This window comes from Dermacentor silvarum, chromosome 4 (genome assembly GCF_013339745.2).
Source record: "Dermacentor silvarum isolate Dsil-2018 chromosome 4, BIME_Dsil_1.4, whole genome shotgun sequence".
Lineage (NCBI taxonomy): Eukaryota > Metazoa > Arthropoda > Arachnida > Ixodida > Ixodidae > Dermacentor > Dermacentor silvarum.
In genome coordinates, this window is record NC_051157.2 from 28,246,482 (window position 1) to 28,267,996 (window position 21,515).

The 21,515-nt window shown below is 44.6% G+C and overlaps 1 protein-coding gene across 2 annotated transcripts in view; it reads right to left on the minus strand.

The window, feature by feature from the left end:
• Positions 1-3,890: 3,890 nt before the first annotated feature.
• The window catches only part of LOC119449673 (cytochrome P450 6B1-like), a 43,229-nt gene continuing 25,604 nt past the window's right edge, over positions 3,891-21,515 (minus strand). The window contains exons 8-15 of one of the 2 annotated variants that reach the window (XM_037712895.2): positions 20,907-21,037; positions 16,271-16,358; positions 15,521-15,590; positions 14,887-14,995; positions 12,736-12,827; positions 12,113-12,253; positions 10,251-10,413; positions 3,980-4,814 (exon numbers count right to left, since the gene is read on the minus strand). In XM_037712895.2, the coding sequence (XP_037568823.2) occupies positions 4,737-4,814; positions 10,251-10,413; positions 12,113-12,253; positions 12,736-12,827; positions 14,887-14,995; positions 15,521-15,590; positions 16,271-16,358; positions 20,907-21,037 (872 nt within the window). In that variant the 3' untranslated portion in view covers positions 3,980-4,736. Of the gene's footprint in view, positions 4,815-10,250; positions 10,414-12,112; positions 12,254-12,735; positions 12,828-14,886; positions 14,996-15,520; positions 15,591-16,270; positions 16,359-20,906; positions 21,038-21,515 lie in introns of both variants that reach the window. The other variant, XM_037712896.2, reaches the window with a different exon arrangement.

Below are 21,515 nucleotides of genomic sequence, written 5' to 3' on the forward strand. Positions count from 1 at the left end.
CGCTCGGGAAAGGGCTCGTCGTTGACGTGCCGATTCTAGCGTGAGGGCTTCCGAAGCCCAGGCGAAACGTCAGCGAAAAGCCGCGGACCCCGAGTTGAGGGAGCGCGAAGTTGAGGCCAAACGTCAGTGAAGAGCCGCCGACCCCGAGTTGCGGGAGCGCAATGTTGAGGCCAAACTTCAGCATTGTCGTGCCCTCCAGGAACCCGACAGCGGTGGTGCACACCTCGGCAACGCTAGTGCCAACTTCCCCGGCGCGACGGCCAGGTTTCAAAGCGAGTGCCTCAACCGGAACGTTCATGATAGACATGTTCGGTTGGGTGATGCCCAACGACAATACGCCCATTCTCATCGTGTGTGTGCTTGGGGGGGAGGCAATGTTGTCACGACGATAATTAATTGGAGCTCGCCGAACGACAACAGCCTTCTTTAATGATGGCCGACAGAGAACGCGCGCACACCTGCGCCCTTCGTCGTCTTCTCTCTGGCGATCTTGTGCCTGTAGTGGGCACCTTCGCGACATTACTCCCCAAGTAAAAAGCGACCGTCCCGGTCGCTGGTCGGAGAGGGTAAAGGACGACAGAGGGCGTGGGAGAGGGGCACTTCTTCGCGGACGTATAGTACGGCTTCATCCGTACTACGTGGACAATCTCGGCCCGTGTCCGCCGTCCGCTCGAGCTCATATTAGTGCTCTGAGGGACGACCTCGTAGTTCACGTCGCTGAGTCGCCTGACGTTCTTGTACGGGCCAAATTATCTGCGCAGTAATTTTTCCGACAACCCCTGATGACGGGCGGGTGTCCACACTCAAACGTAGTCGCCGGGTTCGTACTGAATGTTCCTTGAAGCTTCAGCCACTGTTGTAACGGCGGGCGTCGGCACTCTGCTGGTTGCGGATGCGGTTGCGAGCAAACTGTCGAGCTTCTTCGGCTTTCTGGATGATGTGATCAGCGTTGTCACTTGTTCTTTTTCCGTTGTCTACCGGAAGCATGGTGTCTAAAGGTGTTGTTACGCAGCGCTCATAAACAAGTTCAAATGGTGTGAATCGAGTGGTTTCCTGCACAGCCGTATTGTATGCGAATGTCACGTATGGTAGAATTTGGTCCCAGGACTTGTGCTCTACGTCAACGTACATCGAGATCATATCGACCATAGTTCTGTTTAAGCGCTCGGTTAGTCGATTAGCTTGTGGGTGATAGGCCGTGGTTTTCCGATGATTGGTGTGGGTCAGCGTGACGATCTCCTGCATTAGGTCAGCTGTAAACGCAGTTCCTCGATCGGTTATTAATTATCACTACAGCCGACCCACCATAGTCACAGCTTCACTGGCTTCCATCTTCACAGTAGTAGACGGGCTTTGATCTTTATTTACACAATTCCTTTATATTTTTTTTCGGTTTTTTCTCTACTACCACCCGTTTTATGGCTGTTCCCTGTATTTTCTTTGAACATAACTCCAGCCACCAATCAACCAAACAACCTGTGGGGAAGTTGAGTTTCATGACACAATAATGCTGTATATAAAGACACGTTTTCTATTCATCTTTATTTATACAAATGGCAACAAATGGATACGGCTGGTATGACTGATATAGTTGATTGTCACTCTGACAACGGTAAAAGAGTTTCTACTTCTTCTTTCACCTCTAATGAAGACGATCATGGTAGCACGTGTGTATGTGTTGTATCTGACACACCCCATCGCTCGTAAGTCATGTAACAGCTAAGCGAGTTACTAAACACGCACACATGATAACTTCAATTACGGAAACCTAACAATGATTATGAGAACCAAAGTATAACGTTTGTTAGAACAAAAATACCAAATAACCTTCCTAATAACATTACATTTCACTTACAGAGCAAGGTTGAAAAGAAAAAGAAAGGCATGTTCTTACTGGAAGTTAGTTACATTACTTCAATTTAATACACTGCAGCTTTTTTTAGTACACTGCTACAGTTCTTAGTAGGTATTGCCTGTATGTTTTGCTATGCTATATTTCTGCGCTAAAGTGCGATATACGCATTTGCTTTTTTATTATGAATAGTTTGTGATAGCGCTTTTTCGGCAACGGGTGCAGCACACTAGACTTTCCGATACCTTTGCACAAATTTGTTGCAGGTGTTGCAAATTTTTTTTCGTCGTAGATTCCGGTAAAACCAAGTTTCAAATCCAATATGTCCCTCTATGCGGGAAGCATAATCACTGGTTACCCTAGCGGCGGTCTCGGCGACCACCACTGTGCCCAGCTTGCAAAGTACGGGGAGGCATACGGCCTTAATGTGGCCTTGAAGCCGCTCTGTCTCCTCCAGGACCACTCCATGTCTGCTTTGCATTCGTGGTACATAAAACACGTCTCTGCTTACACGCTTTAGTTTTCTCGCCTCGTGATGTATATGATTCTCGATGAATGTCTACTTCAAAATAGTTGTTCGTCGCAACGCAAGAGGCTCATCGCGTCCTCCTTACTTTTGAGGAGAAACTAGCTTGGCTTCTAGATTGCAGTGCGTTGTTTTATTGCGATAGCAATTATATGGACACTCGAAGCGCATTTCTTCCGTCGCTGTCGACGTCGCCGTGAGGTTCCGTATAAAGTCCAACGGCGATAAAATCTTCGCCGCACTCCGTACGCTGTGTGCGAGTGAAAGCGTACGACGGTGAGCCGGCAATTGCGGCTCAATGTAGCGCACGCGAGGGAGAAAGGCAGGCCGGAAGCGCGCGGTCTTTCGCATGCGAGGCAAGGGGGCGAGGCAAGGAAGCTTCGTATTCGCTGAACTTTCGACGTTTAGTTCGCGTTGAAGCGAGACGAGAGGCAGCGCACAGGTCAATTTTCCCGCTGCTGCTGGCGCCTTTTCTCACTCCGGCGTTTTCACAGCAAGTTTCCGCGGTCATCGAGTGAGACGTGTTCATGTTTACCTGTGCGTGTGTGACACCGTGCTTGTCTATTTAGTTAGTAAGCGAATGTTTACAACTTCATACGGCCCATTAAACTATTATACTTGCTTCGTATTGCTCTCTACTGATTGGCTGTCGCAATCGATGCTACGCCTTGCGGGCGAATCTGCGACTTTTTTATTTCTTTGAGTGTTACGACACAGAAGACGTTCTATATTTATTTTTGAGTATTTTTTGTAATTAGCGTGACCTGGGATGATTTCTTTTAGATGTAAATATAAAGCAGCGCTGCAAAGTTAAAACACACGGGCGAGAACAACAACAACGAAGCAAATTTATCAACGCTTCGTCTGTGCTGTTCTCGTCCCTGTGTTTGAACTTTGTAGCGCTGCTTTATATGTACAAGTATGTTATTCCAAATAGCCCCAAAGCAAGCCTTAATCAACGATTTCTCTGTTTCTACTGACGTGCTCTATTCTTTGTCATTGTTTGCTTTAGTCACTGTGATCTGTCATCTTGTTTCTGTTGCTTTCCTATTTCGTTCTCTTCTTTCCCTCACTGTCTGGATACTTTTTCAAATATTAATGATGATGATGATGATGATGATGATAATAATAATAATAATAATAATAATAATAATAATAATAATAATAATAATAATAAGAAGAAGAAGAAGAAGAAGAAGAAACAAAAGAACAAGAAGAAAGAAACAGCTGAAGTGCCAAATAATAGCCAGGAAATGACTTGCTTCGGAAGACAAACAGAGATTCCGGCAGTCCAATGATAGCTCTGAGAGCCTCGATATGTCAACCTTTCAAACTACATGGAGTAACACATTTGCTGACCGTCTCGTTTTATGTTTTTTCCCCTTTTTTTTTCTATTGCTCTTTCTTCTTTTTTTTTTCACTTACAACAGGTTGAGTACTTACCTTCATCGGCAACGACAAACTTCGTCGCTTACTTTCATCCTTGTTCTTTTTCTCTCTCTCGCTAATTTTGCAAGGTGATTAGAACAATATCTATTACCGATGCGGATCGACGTGCTGAATACAGAAACAGCTTCGCAGTGCGACGCAACCAAGTCAACCTCAGTTGCGCCATCTGCCGCATCATCCCGGTACAACGCCAACAGAAGTGCGGCCTCCGAAATGGCAGCTGCAGGTCTCGGAGGCCCGTAGAGAAGTATGACCTCTGGGATTAAGAGGAGCTCTAGGTTCGCAATAAACGCTGCTTATGGCGTCGTAGGGCGTAGGGGCGGCTTCGCCTCTGAGATTGCCGGCGCATTGGACCCCGTGAGAAGTGCGGTGCGCTCCAACAGGTGGCGCCGCGAGGGCGCTCCACTTTGCGTAGTGCATCGCTTTCACACGGTGTCAATGGTTTGTGGGCTTATTGAATTTTACTTTGATTATGCTTTATTTCTCGCAAATGTACAGTGCACGGTTTGCGATGAGCAAGGCGAGGAAAAATCTGCAGATGAAGCGCCTTGATGTGCCCCATCTCCCTGATCCCTTGACAGCTATCAACAAAGCAGATTATACACGTTTGTTCTAACAATGGTAAACAAATAACATAAGCAAGAAACATATTCAGAACACTGACTACAAAAAAAAAGCTTTAGAAAACTTTTGGTAACGTGTTCATTGACAGCAAATGTATAATTTAAAATCAGGAGTCGTATTCTGGACATTGCCGAATTCCGCCATATTGTCCCATTTGCAATCTGGAATTTGCCCATCTATAATGTTGTCCTTACATGCACACAGGTTTGTCAACTGGGTTGATAATGAACTGACGCTGGTAGGGATGGCCTTAACAACACTGAGATGGTTTGTCGATACAGTGCGTTACAACCTGTGAAACACAATCCACGGGCCTCTAGTGGGCGCAGACAGAAAACAATATTCTTCTATATCCATGGTACCCTGCAAAGAAAAATTTCAATGTGATATAAGTAAACCAAATATATGTAATCTGCTGAATATATCTTAGTGAAAATGTAGCACAACGAAGAATAGTCTTGGTCGATAACTTTCGGTAATGCTTTCATTCATTTTCTTTGTGACGTGACGTCCAGCTCGACGCATCGTCGGAGGTACAGGCATTAATTAAGTGATTGGCTTAGCCAATTACCACACAGTGAAAGTGATATCCCTCGAAGGTGTTAAATTGGGAATAAGGTCTCACTGTGCTAAAATATAAAAAAATGTATTTGAATTTGCCAAGTACTTGTGATGTCTTCTGACAGCTTACTCAGCGCTACCAAATGGCTTGTGAAACATGCCGATATCTTTGTGTGAAAAAGGCTTCCCACCCACGAGAGAGTTAGGCAAATGGAAAAGCAGTTTTGTACCAGAAGAAAAGCCAACATTTTTCTTAATCATAAGGCATAATCACTGGTTTGTGTTACCGTGTATTTCACATAGCAAGATTCAAACCTTAAAATAGAGTCGTGCATTTAGGTGAATTAGACCAACGGCATATTGTTCATAGACGAATGAGACCAACGGCATATTGTTCGTAGTCGTCTTGAGTTAGTTATTGGTACCATAGCGCGTAGGTGACGCGGTTATAGAAGAACGACAAGGACAGGCGCTAACTTTCAACTGATTTTAACAGCGGAGCTGTTTAAGCTCTTGCTTGCGTCGCGTAGTGCGTAAAAAAAAACTGCTCCTGGCGATGACGTCACCACGCGTTGCCTAACAACCACCTCGCGGAGCGGCATGTGCTTCGCCTCCTCTCCGAGCCGTGCACATGTCGCCTTGACATGGGATGTTAAGGAGAGGGAAGGGAGCATGCGCGTGGCGCGTGCTATGCTCGAGAGAAAGAGAAAATGGGCCTCTTCGATTATCAGTTCCTGACAGTCCCGGACTGCTTGGGACTGCTGTGCCGCATTCGATTTTGCTCGGACAGCTTCCGAAGCTCCGCCCACTAGTCCGAGTGTTGTCAGAAGCGCGTTCGTTTTTTCACGGACCGGAAGTTCCGGACTGCCCGCGGACTGTTGGAGCTGTCATCAGATTTTGCTCGGACAAGCGCAAGTAGCTAACAGACGACGGCTGTCTTAAAAAGATGCGTGCGGTGTTTGACGCCATGTTGTGAAAGATTCCGTGTGCTTCTGCGCACTTTGCGTGCTCCAGACGGCAACTACTGTGCATTGAGTTATCCCTTCTGTTACATCGGTGCTTTATGTGCCATCATGCAAGTTTTTTACGAGCCGTCTAATTGTGTTTCGTCTTCGTGTTTTTTAAGTAAGAAGCACAGCGATCAGGCGCACCTGCTTGCTTTTCTTAATGTGTTTCACGAAATCTGTCATGCTGATTTCCATATACGTACTCAGTAAGCAGGTAAATTTTGCTTTTCAGGTAAGTGAAACTAGCGTACGTGCAAGGAATCATATATTGCATGTGGCTATTTCATGCCGGTAGCTGGGGTGGTATACAATAGGAGCTTCGCGGATTGCTGTTGACATATATGTTGATCCCTTCTGCTACCAAGTTCGAGCGTTTGATTTTTGACGTGCAGGATTAGTAGACGGTGTACACGCGCTCTCTCACGCGTCGGGCCTTTAATTAGCAAACGGTCTCGCGAGCTTTGAGTATGTAGGCGGGTGCTTTCTTCATGAACAGCGACGTGGCACGACCATAATGTCGGAGTCTCTCCACAGCAATTTTAGGGCCACCACGATTTTGTTTACGTCCGTGTGGGAATTCAACTTAAATTCCTCAGGCAATGAGCTGGCTAGCGCGACGTAATAAACTGCGCTTTACGAAAACGTTCTACGCGCTCAGGCTACGATTACACTGTGCTAGCTTCATGGTTGTGTCCGCGACGTACGCCTCTGAGACTGCACCATTTCGGAGGCCACGCTAATAAAAACGCTGGGTAGGGGGCTATCTACGAGTAGCAAAGAGCAGACGACGGCAGCCAGGAGAGTGACTTCCGGTCGCGGTGCTTCGACCGAAATCTCGGACAGTCCCCGACAGCTGGATCACGTGACTGTGAGGCGCTCTCCTGTCAGGGCTAGTCAGACCGGAAGCCGCGGACGGTTTGCGGACAGTCCGGGACTGCATAATCGAAGAAGCCCAATGAGAGCGAGGGAGAGAAAGAATTTGTAACAGCACGAACGAGGCAAAGCGCAGAGCTGCTGCCGACGCCTTCCGCGTTTCCCCGTTTCCCCGCGTTCGCGCCGAACGCGCGCGGTGTCTGTCACTGCAGCAGGCGCCTCTGGCGGCGGCTCGGCATGTTTCGACCAGCCACGCCCCGGCAAGAGTGGAGGCGCAGCTTGGCCGTGACGTCACCGAGGAGATAAAGCTCGGAGCCACCGCAACGGCGGCAGAAATCTCGTTGACTCTGTGGCGAGTACATGTAGCCTTGACACGGGACGACCAAAGAAGATCCGGACACCCCAAGAAGCCATTCATCTGGAAGCGCATCGCACGGCGAAGCGAGAATCTACGCGTCGGCAGCGAGCCGATTCGGAATACCGTACCTAGGAGCACTTAGCATTTCCTAGCAAAACTTAGCCACGCCTAGTAAAACCTGGAAGAAGCTAGGTCGATCACCTGCTCCGCTGTTTACTGCAGCCTTGCACCACTAGTGCAAGCTGCCCACATTTTTTTTTATTTCCGTAAATGACGTATTTGTAACGACAAAATACAACCACACGGTACCAATCACCGCACGTGCTTCCCTGAAATGTTGAGGTAGGCCATTTCTCTTCCCCACAGATCTACAGACAGGGCGCTTACGCAGGTCGCGCCAGCTTTTACTATCAAATTCGCTTCCACAGTTGCCCGCGTGTCTTTATCGGCATTTCTATGCAGCATGGAACATTCCTTAAACAACGGTTCACAACCAGAACCGCCACACTGCACTGATACATGCCGATCCCGATATCAGTTCAATTTTTGCCTGTGCTCCTATAATCTGTCGTTTAGGCATCTCCCGGTCTGCCCGATGTATACTTTACCGCTCGAGAACAGAAAGCGATGAACAACGTCTTGCGCGCAGTGCACGAATGGAGACTGGTGCATTCTTCACACAACCTCGGTGCTTCTTTACAAACGGATTTGTTGCTTGAGGCAGCCTTCTCGTTGCATTTTCCGCCACTGACAGAAGGAGATGGTCAGGGGACCCTGCGTCCAGCAGACGCTCTTCTTGCCTTGCAAAGCTCCTGGACACCCCGTGAGAGCCCGATTTCCGGAGCGCACTGACAAGAAAATGATTTGCGATTGCTGGCCCATGGCTGGCCCATTTTTATAGTCGCCCATGCCTCTTTCACAAGTGTCGCGATACGCTCCGGCGGCACGTCCCACCAATCGTTGTCCCCCTCTGTCTTTAGATGTAGAGATCGTGCTAGCGCTGTTATCAGCAGTTGTCCTTTGGACTCCCTATGGGACGGACGCTCGTTTAACCACATCTTCCAGTATCCTGATGTCAGAATCCTGACGATGCCGTGCAGTGTGCCGTGGCTATGAACGTTGTGGCTCATACGCTAGTCAATGACGATGAGGCGGACTTGGCGCAGCAAACACAATGCTTGGCCATCGTGCCAGGCGAAAACAAGACGCCGGTGTCCTGCTCTTTGACGAACATGCCAAACACACTCAATATTATCAATAATGATAATATATAAATTCACTATAGCAGACCCACCATATTCACAGCTTCACTGGCTTCCATCTTCACAGTAGTGGAAGGGCTGTGAATTTTTTTATCGAATGCTAGTGCGGAACACAACTAGAAGACTGAATTGCTTGTAAAGAGAAAAAAATCTTTATGAAACCGGGCGGGGTCACGCAGTCAACGCATAAGTCGCAAGCACCATGCTCGAGCAGGAGCCAAACATCCTGGCCGCGGCGGCCGCATTTCGATGGAGGCGAAATGCAGAAACGCCTGTGTGCTTGCGTGGTAGTGCACGTTAAAGAACCCCAGGTGGTCAAAATTAATACGGAGCCCTCTACTACGGCGTACCTCATAATCAGAAGTGGTTTTGGCACGTAAAACCCCAGACCAGAAAGAAGAAAAGAAAGAGCAGGAGCCAACCAGCCGGCGCAGCGTGACATATGATGTGAGGCGCAGGCTTTGTCAAGTATATAGGAGGTGGTGGCTAAGCACCCAAGCTTGCAGGCGGGGAATGAATGTGTTGAATGAGTGTGTTGTATGAATGTGTTGCACGGGTGGTACAAATCGAATTTCAAAAGAGAACATATTCTATGAAGACTTTGTTGAAAGATTTGGTGATGGTGGAATAAAAGCCATCTCTAGGGCCACATGTTGAGCCGACGTAGAACCTTGTAGACATCACGAAAATTCCGGTTTTGCCAAAATTTAATGTCAAACACGCCACATCCCCAATGCTTATCGGTGGTCCCGGGATGCGCCTTCCGTTGGGGCGTCCTGATGTCGCCGATTCCTAAGGGCCCATGCGCTTCGCATCGCGAAACACATACATATGAGCAGTCAATTAGTTGATAAAGATGATAAGGAGTGATGAGGGGTTATATGGGTCTCATCACGGTTGATAATAATTCGACGCAGATGGATAAGGTGCTAAAGAGCGATAAGAGCTTATAAAGATTGGTGCATTTCTGATAAGGTTCGATAAGGGCCGATTAGGGACGATAAGGGTTGATACTGGTCGCTTGAAGTTCCATAAGATTGATGATGACTGATAATGAAAAAAAATGCTTCGAGTGGTATCACACGCTGCTCAAATATCGGTAGAGGAGTTTCCTGCAGATTGCAAGAGAAGAAATAAATATCCTGTTAGTTTTTCTTCCACAGTTTGTGTTTTTCTTCGCGGCACCACAAACTGGCAAAATAGTTTCGGACCACGACAGCCGGAAAGTGGGTAAATGTTTCGGACCGCAAAGGGTTAAAGCAATAAAAGCGAACGAGTTTCACGTCTGATACATTGATAAATAATTTATAGAAAAAATATCTTGGTTAGACTTCTATTAAACTAATGTAAACAAAATCAATATTGGCAATGAAAAAAAAGTCTCAACTAATGTGTTAGATTTGGCTGCTTTAGATTCTCCAAGGAATGCATTTTACAGTACTTCGATCTGTTTTCTGTGCCGAGTTATTCAACTGAGAACTTAGTGCTTCCATTTTTTTCCGGAAGTTGGCGATTGTTGTGAATTCCTTTCTTCACACATGAAGGGCCTAAACAAGGGCCTCCAGACAGCGACAACAGAACCTAACATTTCCTTCTCACTGCAACCACAGTAATTGAAGCGGAAGCCTTTCTACTTCTCACAAGTACTTGAATCGGGAAACCGCATACTTCTACACAAACTATGACTTTGATCCTGCTAAAACATCGTCTCGTGAAAGCCTGTTTCGAGTTTTCTCACCTCTTGCGAAGCGCCCAGCTCGAATCGATACTTCAGCACAAGCCTGGCGACGGTGTACTTGAGCTGGAGGAGCGCCATCCTCATGCCGACACAGTTGCGAGGTCCGATTCCGAAAGGCACGTGCGCGCTTTTCTTTAGCGCGGGCGAATTCTCCGGGGAGAATCTGGAAAGTGCGAGACCATTATAGAAGCTGTAACTGTTTCGTTAACTGGGAGCTGTCCTGAAATGAGAGAAAAGTGTGCTGAGCTAATGAGCCTAGATCTGGCGCGAAAGACGCGCATGCGAATCCGCTTGCTTAGGACGCATTCCGGCAACGCCACCTAGGTAGCACAAGGCTTGTGCACTCCGATTCATGACGTCATACTACTTGGCCCCTGCTACCTGCTGCCGAGTAAGCAGTGGTGATTTTGCCGTCACCACTTTCATCACGCCAGGCTTGGCAGTGGAAATTTCGGACATAGTAGCACGTCATAAAGCATAGTACCGGCCTTGTGCTATGTAGGAGGCAGTTCCGACTGCACGCGAGCAAGTTCTTGGAAAAGTGATGAGGGCGATCCAGTTGAAAGAATAGAAACACTGGCATCAGTAGCCTGTACTGGTGCCGTGCATCATTGTCTTCTGGCTTTAGCGCATACCAGTCCTTCCTATACGAACGGCACCAGTGTGCGCTGGTGTTCGCACCATTGAGTGAGTGAGTGAGCGTGTCTGTGTGTGCGTGTGCGTGAGCGTGTGTGCGTGTGCGTGTGCGTGAGCGTGAGCGTGTGCGTGCATGTGCGTGTGCGTGCGTGTGCGTGTGCGTGCGTGCGTGCGTGCGTGCGCGCGTGTGTGTGTGTGTGTGTGTGTGTGCGTGCGCGCGCGCGCGTGTGTGTGTGTGTGTGTGTGTGTGTGTGTGTGTGTGCGTGTGTGTGTGTGTGTGTGTGTGTGTGTGTGTGTGTGTGTGTGCGTGTGCGTGTGCGCGCGTGGGCGTGTGTATGTGTGGCGTTTGTGAGAGAGAGACAGAGAGTCGCAACGATTACGGCGTTCTGCTTCCGAGTACGAGATCACCCGTTCCATTCGCGGAATCGGCAGCCCCGTGTAGACTCAGCACACCTCGGCACGCCTGATCATACACTCAGCACGCCTTGAGATTTACGTTAGTTAAAGAGGGTGAAATCGGCCTATAATGCTCTAGAGAAATGTCGGACCAAACCTCTGTCGAGTACGGCAGCCCAGTGCTCTACGCATGCTTTTGGGGGGCCAAAGGGACGCTTTGAAAAGCCTGGCGGCGGGTACCTAGGCGGGTACCTACAATATGTTTGTAGCTCGCCTATAATGATATGGCATTAAAAGCGCTCACATATATATATGCATATATATATATATATATATATATATATATATATACATATATATGCTTGAATTTAAACCCATCTTAAAGAACACCAGGTTGTTGAAATAAATCTGGAGCTCCTCGCTGTGGCGTCTCTCATATTCCCACTGTTACTTTGGGCCATTAAACCCCATCAGCCAAACAACCATTCCACGTTGAGGAAAACGTTCTAGGACACTGGTCCAGATGGGTTTCGGCACTCAAGGCCTTTAGAGCTCTGCTCAAGTTCTTAAAGGCTTGTGAATTGTGCGTCTGACTTTGAAACTTGTAGCGCGTGAATTTTTCTCGCTTCATTTCTTTTTGTGTCTTTTTTCACCTTTTATTTCCTTAACCCCTTTCCCCAGCAGTGGGTAACCAGCCGCTACTTACACTGGCTAACCTCCTCGTCTTTCCTTTCTTTTTTTTTTTTTTTTTTATCTCTCTTACCTTGCTGTCACGGGCGCTGCGCAAAAAAAAAAAAGAAAAAAAAAAACTATTAGCGTCCCATGCTTACCTTTCTGGATCAAGTTCTTCAGGATTGAGCCAGAAACGTGGTTCCATGTGAAGATGATACGCTGGAATCATGAAGCATGTTCCTGCTTTGAATTTGGTGCCGTTGTAGACAAAGTCCTCTTTCGCTTGCCTCGTGATGGACCTGAGGCACATAATAGGTTAAATTTGGTGCTCTTAGGATCCCCGCGTACATTGCTCACAGAACTGCAGCCGTCTTTTTTAAACATACAGCTCACTGAAGACAACACGCCGGTTATCTAAGACTTGACGCGACTGAGGTGAGGCAGGCGTAATTAACAACCGCGCCTTCCATAGGACTGACACAAAAAAACGTAAGCCGAACAGGTACGCATAGCCTTCATTAAATGTTCAGAACCCAATGTTGTAATGCCAGTACCTGTCACCGGGTCTCGGCCTGAGCACTTGTAACACTCTTCGAGCTGCGAAAGCGTATACACAGGGCAGAGCTGACAATCTCATCATTCAGTGCTTCGGGACGCGCCTAGTTGTAGAGACCCGATCCAATAGTAGATTCCTGTGTAGCAGCTTCGATCAAGCCCATAGCGTCTTCATAATTGTTACAACTGCGTTGACAAAGCGCGTAAAAGAGAATGACATACGCACGTGGTAGCCGGTGGATACCGGCGCAACGTTTCATCGATTACTTGACCGAGATACTTCAATCTTCTCGTTACGAGCTCGTAATCCAGTGACCCCTATAGGAAGAAGATATCATCACATTATGACATTTCCATTGTTTATAAGACACTTTTATGAGCGGAAAGCTGCGTACCATAGCATACAGAAAAAGAAAAATTACAGGTCCTATGTATGAAATACCACTTGAAGGACTTGCGACAGCAAAATGATGTCTCTTGCACATCAGGTGCCGCTTGACGTTTATGTTTACCAACTTGAGCTGGAAATGCTCAATACGGTGGTACGCGCTTTGTAATGCCTCTGCAATTACGGCGACGTGGTATTCTTGGGCTGTCTATCATAGCAGCCTTATTGAGCATATTTCACTAGTTCCGTGATTTTCTATACTATTATTCCAGCTACTTGGGGCCAGATAGACAGTAGCCGACAAAGTTTTTCTTTAGACACACAGCCAAGGGCCTATGTGCTGTCAAGCATGAAGAAACCAATAAGTATAGCTGTTTAATATTGCGGGCACTGTGGTACATAAATAAATAATATTGTTACATTCTTGACTGAGTTTGTTACCACGTTTATGAACGGGGTTATCATGTTTAATTTTTACGGAATTAATAAAGATAGGCTGTTGCAGATAACATAATTTTAGTCCTTGAGCGGGATTACTTAGAGAGGGGGACATTACTTGCCCTAGAAATCGAAACACATATTCAACTAATTAACAAAAGTTCGTGAATTAGCTTCTCAATTAATTATTTTGCAGCAGCTGCACGCATATTGCAATTTACGAATTACAGTTGGTGAGTTTACAAGGCGTATCCACTTGGAATGAATTTCCAGAATGACATTAGTTTCGAGATACGCGCCATCAGACTCCCCGCAACAATGCAATGTTCTTCAACATACTTTTTTAAATAAAACGCTCTTCCATGCATTGAAGCACAAAAGTAACTGGAACGCCCACGTATTTCGTCCCACGTTTTGGCGAAATAATATCTCGAAACTGGTGCCATCATGGAAATTCATTTCAAGTGGAAATGCTGGTGGAGGCTCACCAGCTACGATTTGGAAATTGCAATATGTGCTGTGAAATAACTAAATAATTTATTAGTGAAGTTTTGTTAATTAGTACAATGATTGTTTCGATTTCTCGTGCTAATAATATCCGCCTCTTTAACTAATCCAGCTCAAGAACAAGAATTATGCTATCTGACGCAGGTGATTTAAAAAAAATTATGTAAAGCTTAAAAGTAATCAGCCTGTATAATATACAAAGAATACAGTACGAAAAAAAAAGAACAGAAAACCGTATGCTGCGGATACACAACCTATTTATTACGCAGCAATTTCAGTTGGTTACTGTATCCCGCCAACATGCTATGAGGTGAAGTTGAAGCACGAACCAAAATATTGTAATTGTGGGACTCCAATTTCAAAGCCCTTTTTTTTTGTGAAGATACAAATTACTATGATTACAATTTCCGTGGAGAAAGTTGTTTTGTTGTGTCTTTTCTACGTATTTTTTATGGACCAACTTAGTGTGTTATCAACGTCTAATCATAGGCCAAAATAGCATTTTTGCGAAGTAGGGCTTTTATTATACAGCTTGTGCGCAGCACATCGGCGAAAATAAAATTTTATATGATAGTATGTTTTTGGGACAGTCCTATAGGAATAATTCTAGGTATCCTTCCGTGACCTTTTTTGGTGAAAATGTCCGAAATAAATTTGCGCCTTTTTACCATGGTGCTAAGGATTGAAAAACAAAATAATTATGTAAAACTTTTTTTTAATAATGAAAGCACAATGTCCAGAAAACGCAAAAACGCGAAGTTTGAAAGAATGCGCGATATGGTCGATGTTTGGCAAAATTTTGCATCGAACCTCGTTTTCCACCGTTTCGTGAAATTGAAATGGCCCTCACGTCCATAAAAATGTTTTTACACTCAAAATATTTGGGAAAATACTGTGCAAGTAATAGTATACGTGTAATTGTTTTTTGTAATTTCTTGAGAGAAATGGATAATGGTTGAACGCCACGGTTGGGACGGTTGGCGTGGAACGAACCAGTTTGATCGTGCAGCCACTAAATCCCAAAATAATGACGAAATCACTCACCGAAGCAGAAAGAGCATCGGAAGCTTCCTTCCTGACTTTCTCCTGAATGTCCGGGTGCTTTGCCAATGCAAACGTCAAGTAGCTTAGAGATGTAGCCATTGTTTCAAACCTGAAAGCATTTTCACACGATTAAAGCCACCGTGCAAAACGTGAATAAGCTCTATGGCGAACAGCATTAATATTGCTGTAGAATAGTAAGAGAAAAAAGGAATATCCTAAACTGTATTCGCAAAGCAGGTGCGGTCTGTCAAGGAGCAGACAAAGAAATCTTATGTTGCGTTTTATTTTATTTTTCGGGTGGACTTTCTTTTCATACAAAATAAAACAATAATAAAAAAAACGCGACCTGAAATTATTGGCATATGTTATCAGTTGGTCGGCTAAATTGCATAGAGTTGACGTAGAAGCATGTCGACACAAAGCTAAGAAAAATTAACAGAAGCCAAGGATTTATCATTTCTTTGTAGAGGAAATCTCGTGAGCGAAATAATTACGCGCGAACAACATGAAACAAAAAATGATTCATGATATCTTTACAATAATGAAAAATGCGGAATAAGGTAAACGAAACGTTAATAAAAACGCGAGGAAAGTGCAATTGGTAAGATGAGAATAAAGAAACGATGATCGCTACCCTGAAACGAATAACGTAGCAGCATTGACAACCACTTCTTGCACAGTCAGCGGCCGTGTCTTGTTATCACCTACGCCTCAAGGAAAGAACAAATGCCATTAGAATCAGTGCCAGAAAAACCTTGTATTTCATTAACGATCGAGTTAGCTGATATATGCTTTTGCACGTACGACGCATGCGACAATAGACGACCGCTTATATAGGAATTTAACTTGCAAACAAAAACATCCTGAGGTTCGCATATTTTTAGTGTTCTGCATTAAGTTCACCTGAAATCGGTTTCGCTTTGCAATTTTTACTGCCGTGTGGCAATTCCAAAGTACAAACAGGCGGACTCTTCAACAGGGATTATTTAAGCACCTTGCTTGCTTGGCGCGAATCATTTACTAGTCGCTAGTTCAACGCAACGTGATCAAGTGTCTGGCAATAATTTCACCGAGTAGCAACCAAAGCACATTTTTGAAATAATAAATATAATTGTCGTTGAGCGTTGTTCAGACAACAATGCACTGCAGTGGAAGAATGTTGAAGAATAGCTGCATTGTCCCAAGTAATATGTCACTTAGAATGTCATGCCAGTATTCCAGTTATTGTGTGTCGAGTAATAAACGTGTGCAAGCTTGCTGATTACATGAGAATGTAGATGCATACTTTGGTGATGAAACATCAATTACATTACTGATTTGTTCAGATTGCAATTTTTAGTCAAGAAAGTATTAACGATGGGAAGCGAGGGGGAATAAAAATTACCGTTTGGCTTGGCTGTGCTTGAGAGACCATTCGGTTCTTCAGTGTATTCCGCTTCTAGAAGGTTTTGCAGCATGTCTGGTCTTCTATACTACTTTTGATAAACGAATGCATCCATGTGAGCATCTTATAACATCAGGTCAAGCTATAGGCATCGTCATTTTTTATTTCATTTATTTATCGTAAGGGCCCAAAATATTGGCGGTGACAACATTGCAAGCATAACATAGGATAATTCTTCAAAAATGTAACAAACATGGGGATGTGTTGAACATCACCGGTATCATCATAAAACAATGAGAAACGTGAGAATAAACCAAAAAGAAAAGAAAAAGGAAGAAGGAACTGCAGCAGTGAAAAAGGAGTTTTTTTTTTTTTTTTTTTACTGCACCAATTTTTTTTTTTTACAAATTGCCTGTTGCAGATCGTAAAATTCTAACCGATTAGGTCGCTTACTCGATGAGACGGCCATTACTTATGCGAGTAATCGAAATGCTTAATTGAGTGATTAACCCAATTATCCTAAATACATTTTAATTATTTAATTCACGACACATATTTTCATGTACGGGTCGTAGCTATTCAGTTTGCAAGGCATATCTACTTCGAACCGATTTTGAGGATGACATTGGTTTTGAAATATGCATGTCAAGCTTGCGGTACAAATGCACTGTTGTTCCATTTGCATTTTAAGAAAACGCTTTATGCATCGAAGCACAGAAGTAACGGCAACACCAGTGCAGTTGTCGGACACTTTGAAAATTAATATCTCCAAACTGGTGTAGTCCTAACAATTGGTTTCAAGTGGATATGCCTTGCGAACTCATTCGCTACAATTCGTAGTTTGAAATATGGGCCATAAAGTAATTAAGAAGATAAGTAGTGCAAGTATTTAATTGTTCAATAAGGTATTTTCATTTCTCGTGGAAGTAATGCCGCCTCAAGGAATTTACCTCAAGGGTTAGAATTGTGCTATCTGCCTTGGATAATTTTTTTTTCTGTGCACATAAAAACTAGACCTGGTATAATACTGAAATAATTGTCAAGTAGCCATACGTCGCCATGAAAAGAACCATATCGGGAAATTGTCGGCCCCACATAGTTGTTTTTGTGGCATCCTCTTTTTGCCGTGTTTCGATAGCGTTTGTACATATAGATGTCACAAAGCTTGACAGATGCACCTCAGCTGTGAAATTTCTCGCAATATAAAATCTGCGTGTAACAATTGCGACCACAGTAGATTGAACGCGAGACTAGAAATAGGTATACTGCCAGTTGGGCCACTATAAGAGCTGGCATTTTTTTTTTTTATAGATTGATGATGATGATGAAGACCTGGCATATCCAAATTTTTTTTTGGTACTGTCGTGGCAATACGCTCGCTTTCGACTAACTCTACTGAATCTTGATACCACGTAAGCTTCACACATCTCTATATTTTAAGTCTAGATTACTTGTTTTACTTACTCATTGTTTGATTCATTACAGAATATGCTGCGAAAAAAAAAAAGTATCCCTCGCAAGTATTTGTATCATTTACGAGGGTTAATTCGTGACATAAAACGGCAGTCAAGTTACTTTTGTGCTTCAATTCATAAAACGACGTTTTGTTAAGAAAGTAACTGGAACGCCAATGCATTTCTCCGCAATGTTCGGGAATTGATATCTCGAAACTGGTTTCGTCCTGAGAATTCGTTCCAAGTGGATCCACCTTGCAAACTCCACGGCTACAACTTGTAAATTGCAATATGGGCCATAAGATAATTAGTTAGAAACTTTATTAGTGAGCGGTTGTCAATTAATCGAATATGTATTTTAATTTTTTGTGCAATTAATACCCGCTTCTTCGAGTAGACCAGCTCATCAACTAGAATTATGCTATATGTCACAGGCAACCTTTAAAATATTTTGAAAGTGTTCGCTGAAACATCCTGTATGTGTTGATGTTTGATGTTAAACCAACAATATGCGCATTTGGTAGTCCACATGAGCGTGCATTTCTACACTCGTTTTGTATTTGCATACAATTCTATTCGTTTTGTATTTGCATAAATTACTATTCGGCGTAGCTATTACTTACGTTTCGCCAACAAAACCTTCATCGTCATCACTGTGAGAAACGTTACTGTTTGCCGTGCTCTTTGGATGATACAGCGTGAGAGATTCAGAATAATTGTGATTTCTTCTGTTCTTAGTAGAGCCATTTATTACTTAGTCTCCGCTATGAGGCCTCACTCACAATAAGAAATTCTAATAAATATTGTCGTGGGACTCAAAACGACGAAGACGTTTTGGTGAATTGCTCAGATGCGAATGAAATAGAGGAGGCGTCGCGAGCACTACAACCCCCTCTTGTATTAGATTTTGCCTGTGCGGCCGTTTTACCGCAAATATTAGCTGTAAATAGACATTTGCGTGTCACAATATGATCATGACCATGGATTTCCTGCATCCACGCCACGGTTATCAGCTGTGCTGGCACACACTCCCAGGAGCGGGTCTAATACACAGGGTGGTTGACTTAACTTGGGCCAAACTTTAAAAATATGCAAATGCTATTTACCTGGGCAGAACCAAGGTTGATGTTAGCCGTCGCTTGGAGATGCTCAGATTACTTCTTTGCATTCCGCCTAATTACTTAATTAACCTTAGTGAAAAATTAGCATATAAGATATCTTAATTAGATGAAAATTGTCAATGAGAAAATTGTAGAGCAACATGAAAAACTCCAGGTACAGCTTTCTGTTGCTCAATACGTGCTACATAAAAGTGTTTTTTCGAGCGTGAAAGAAGCCCGCGTGTACACACAAAATTGCAGCGTGACTGGCCGCTCGAGGCACTTCGCGTGTATGCGCGGGCATCTTTTATGCTCGGAAAAACACTTTCATGCAGCGCGTATTGAGCAACAGAAAGCTGTACCGCGACAAAAAATAATATGTGTATTTCCAAGCGACGGCAAACAACATTACCATGTCCCGATAGGAAACAGCGCAAAAAAGCACGACAAGAAGACAAGAAGGAAGACCCACAACAGCTCTGTTGTGTGTTTCCCTTCTTGTCTTCTTGTTGTGTGTGTGTGTGTGTGTTTTTTTTTTTTTTTTTTTTTGCGCTGCTTCCCTATCGAATACGTACCGACTAGCCCAAGCCTCTACGGTTTTGCAACATTACCTTGGTTCTGTCCAGCTACGTATCTTTTGCAAATTTTTAAAGTTTGGTCCAAGTTAAGTGAAAAAACCCCGTATGTACTATATAGCGCGCTCAGTATGAGTTGCTGTTGAGTGCCCGTGATCCAAGAGGCTCGTAGGCTGTACGGCGACAACGCCATACAAAAACAATTGTTAAGTAGACACCTATCCATTTACTGGTGTTTAGTTCCTAGGTATGTCGACGCTGCCATGCAGTCTCGAATTGAGTTACTATGTGGCCTCATATAGAGTAACTCTATAGTCTCGGAGCGCTTTGTAATACCACATGTTGGCACCCTGTTGGAACTCATGTTGAACGTGATAGTACAGCCACCGTTCAGATCTGACCTCAACAATAAAGATAATTCTGTAGCGGCCCAATTCAATCAAACGCGGACAACAAGGAGCAAACATTGGACGATTGGGAAAGAATTGAGCTAGCGCATTCAATGGTGCTCCAGGCATCAATTCAGCACACTTCGCAGAAGAAGAAAAAAATTAATGTGCGCAAGGTACGTTCGGGTGAAGTATATGAAAATGGCTTTACACAAATACGCAGGAAACGGGACGGACTGATAGCCATCAACGATACTCAGCTGGTAGAGTCTCGAGCGCGTATGCAGGCGTTGCAGGTTCGACTCCCACAGAGGGGTAGTTTTATTTTCATCTACTTTCATTTACACTGTCCTTTATTAAGAATATGAAGCCTTTATCCAATGAGCCCTAGCTCACAATTCATTCTACCAATCCAATTTACTATGACTCCTTCACACATGTATGTCAATCTAGCAACTGATACATCAAAGACAGCGAAGCTGTGTAATCGAGTTCTCGCACCCGTCCTCGAAAGTACAAGGGACTTTTCTGCTGGATCACAGCCGCGATCGAACGCAGCAGCAATTGCGGCCGCGCTCGATCGCGCGGTCAGTTAACAGTTGACCTTCACCGCGGAAGACGTGCGAACTGCTGGCTGACCTTCAGCGTGGAACATATATCCCAAAACCCAAACTGAGAAACAAATATTACAAACTAGAGGTTAAAAAAGAAGTGCTCATGTCGGCTGTCTTCTATTTGAATGAGATATACGCGAGGTAACTTGATTCATCAAGTGATTGATCATTACGTTTCAAGGGCAATTTGGGGCTTCGACACACGTTGCGCTCTATTCATATCTTATATCGACCATGCCGTCGCGCGCACTCCTTTACTGCCGCGCATAACCATTGGTTTAGTTCGGGTTACGGTCGCCAAGTTTCGAGTGGACGAAGTCGGGACGGGGGCTGCTTGAAAAGAACACTTATAAGGACAAGAAATCGGCTTCCAACACCAGTTGCCGCACAACCAACAAATAGCTGCGCTGACGCTATGAGTTCAAGACTTCCTCTGAGACCTCAACACTATAGAGCTCGGTTAATTAGGGCGGGCCTTCATTTCCCGCGAAATATAGGTATTACCGCAGGGTTTTTTCTTCTGATGTTCACTATTTTCTCCGTTTCGTCCGATAGCGTCTGAAAGGTGAATTCTCCAGCAGCGTGCGTGAGGAAGTAGAAAGGCTTCATAAGTGAGCCGAACATCGTTGTGCTCTCTGAAACAAAAGCAAGGAAAGCATGAATGTTTTATACTGAACAAGGCTTCTGTAATGGGCAGCGCATTTGCTGCATTCATTAGCCTCATGCTATGCCCTTCAATGACGTTGTCCACATTTGTGTGTGTGTGACTCGCTTTCGCCAGTTCCTTCCAGTGTTGGCAAGAAAAAATAAAGCCCACCGGCGCCGAGGTTCTCGTAGATTGAACCACCCGCGTACTGAATGTGGCTTCATTTCAATTTCAATCATCTGAGCAGTGCTAACCCGCCGTGGTAGCTTAGTGGCTATGGCGTTTGCTGCTGAACCCGAGGTCACGGGTACAATCCCGGCGGCGGCGACGGCATTCCGATGGGAGCGAAATGCAAGAACAGTCGTGTACTTAGATTTAAGTGCTTGGAAAATAACCCAAGGAGGTAAAATTCACTAGGACTCCCCCTCTACGGGCGTGCCACATATTCGTATCCTGATTTTGGCACA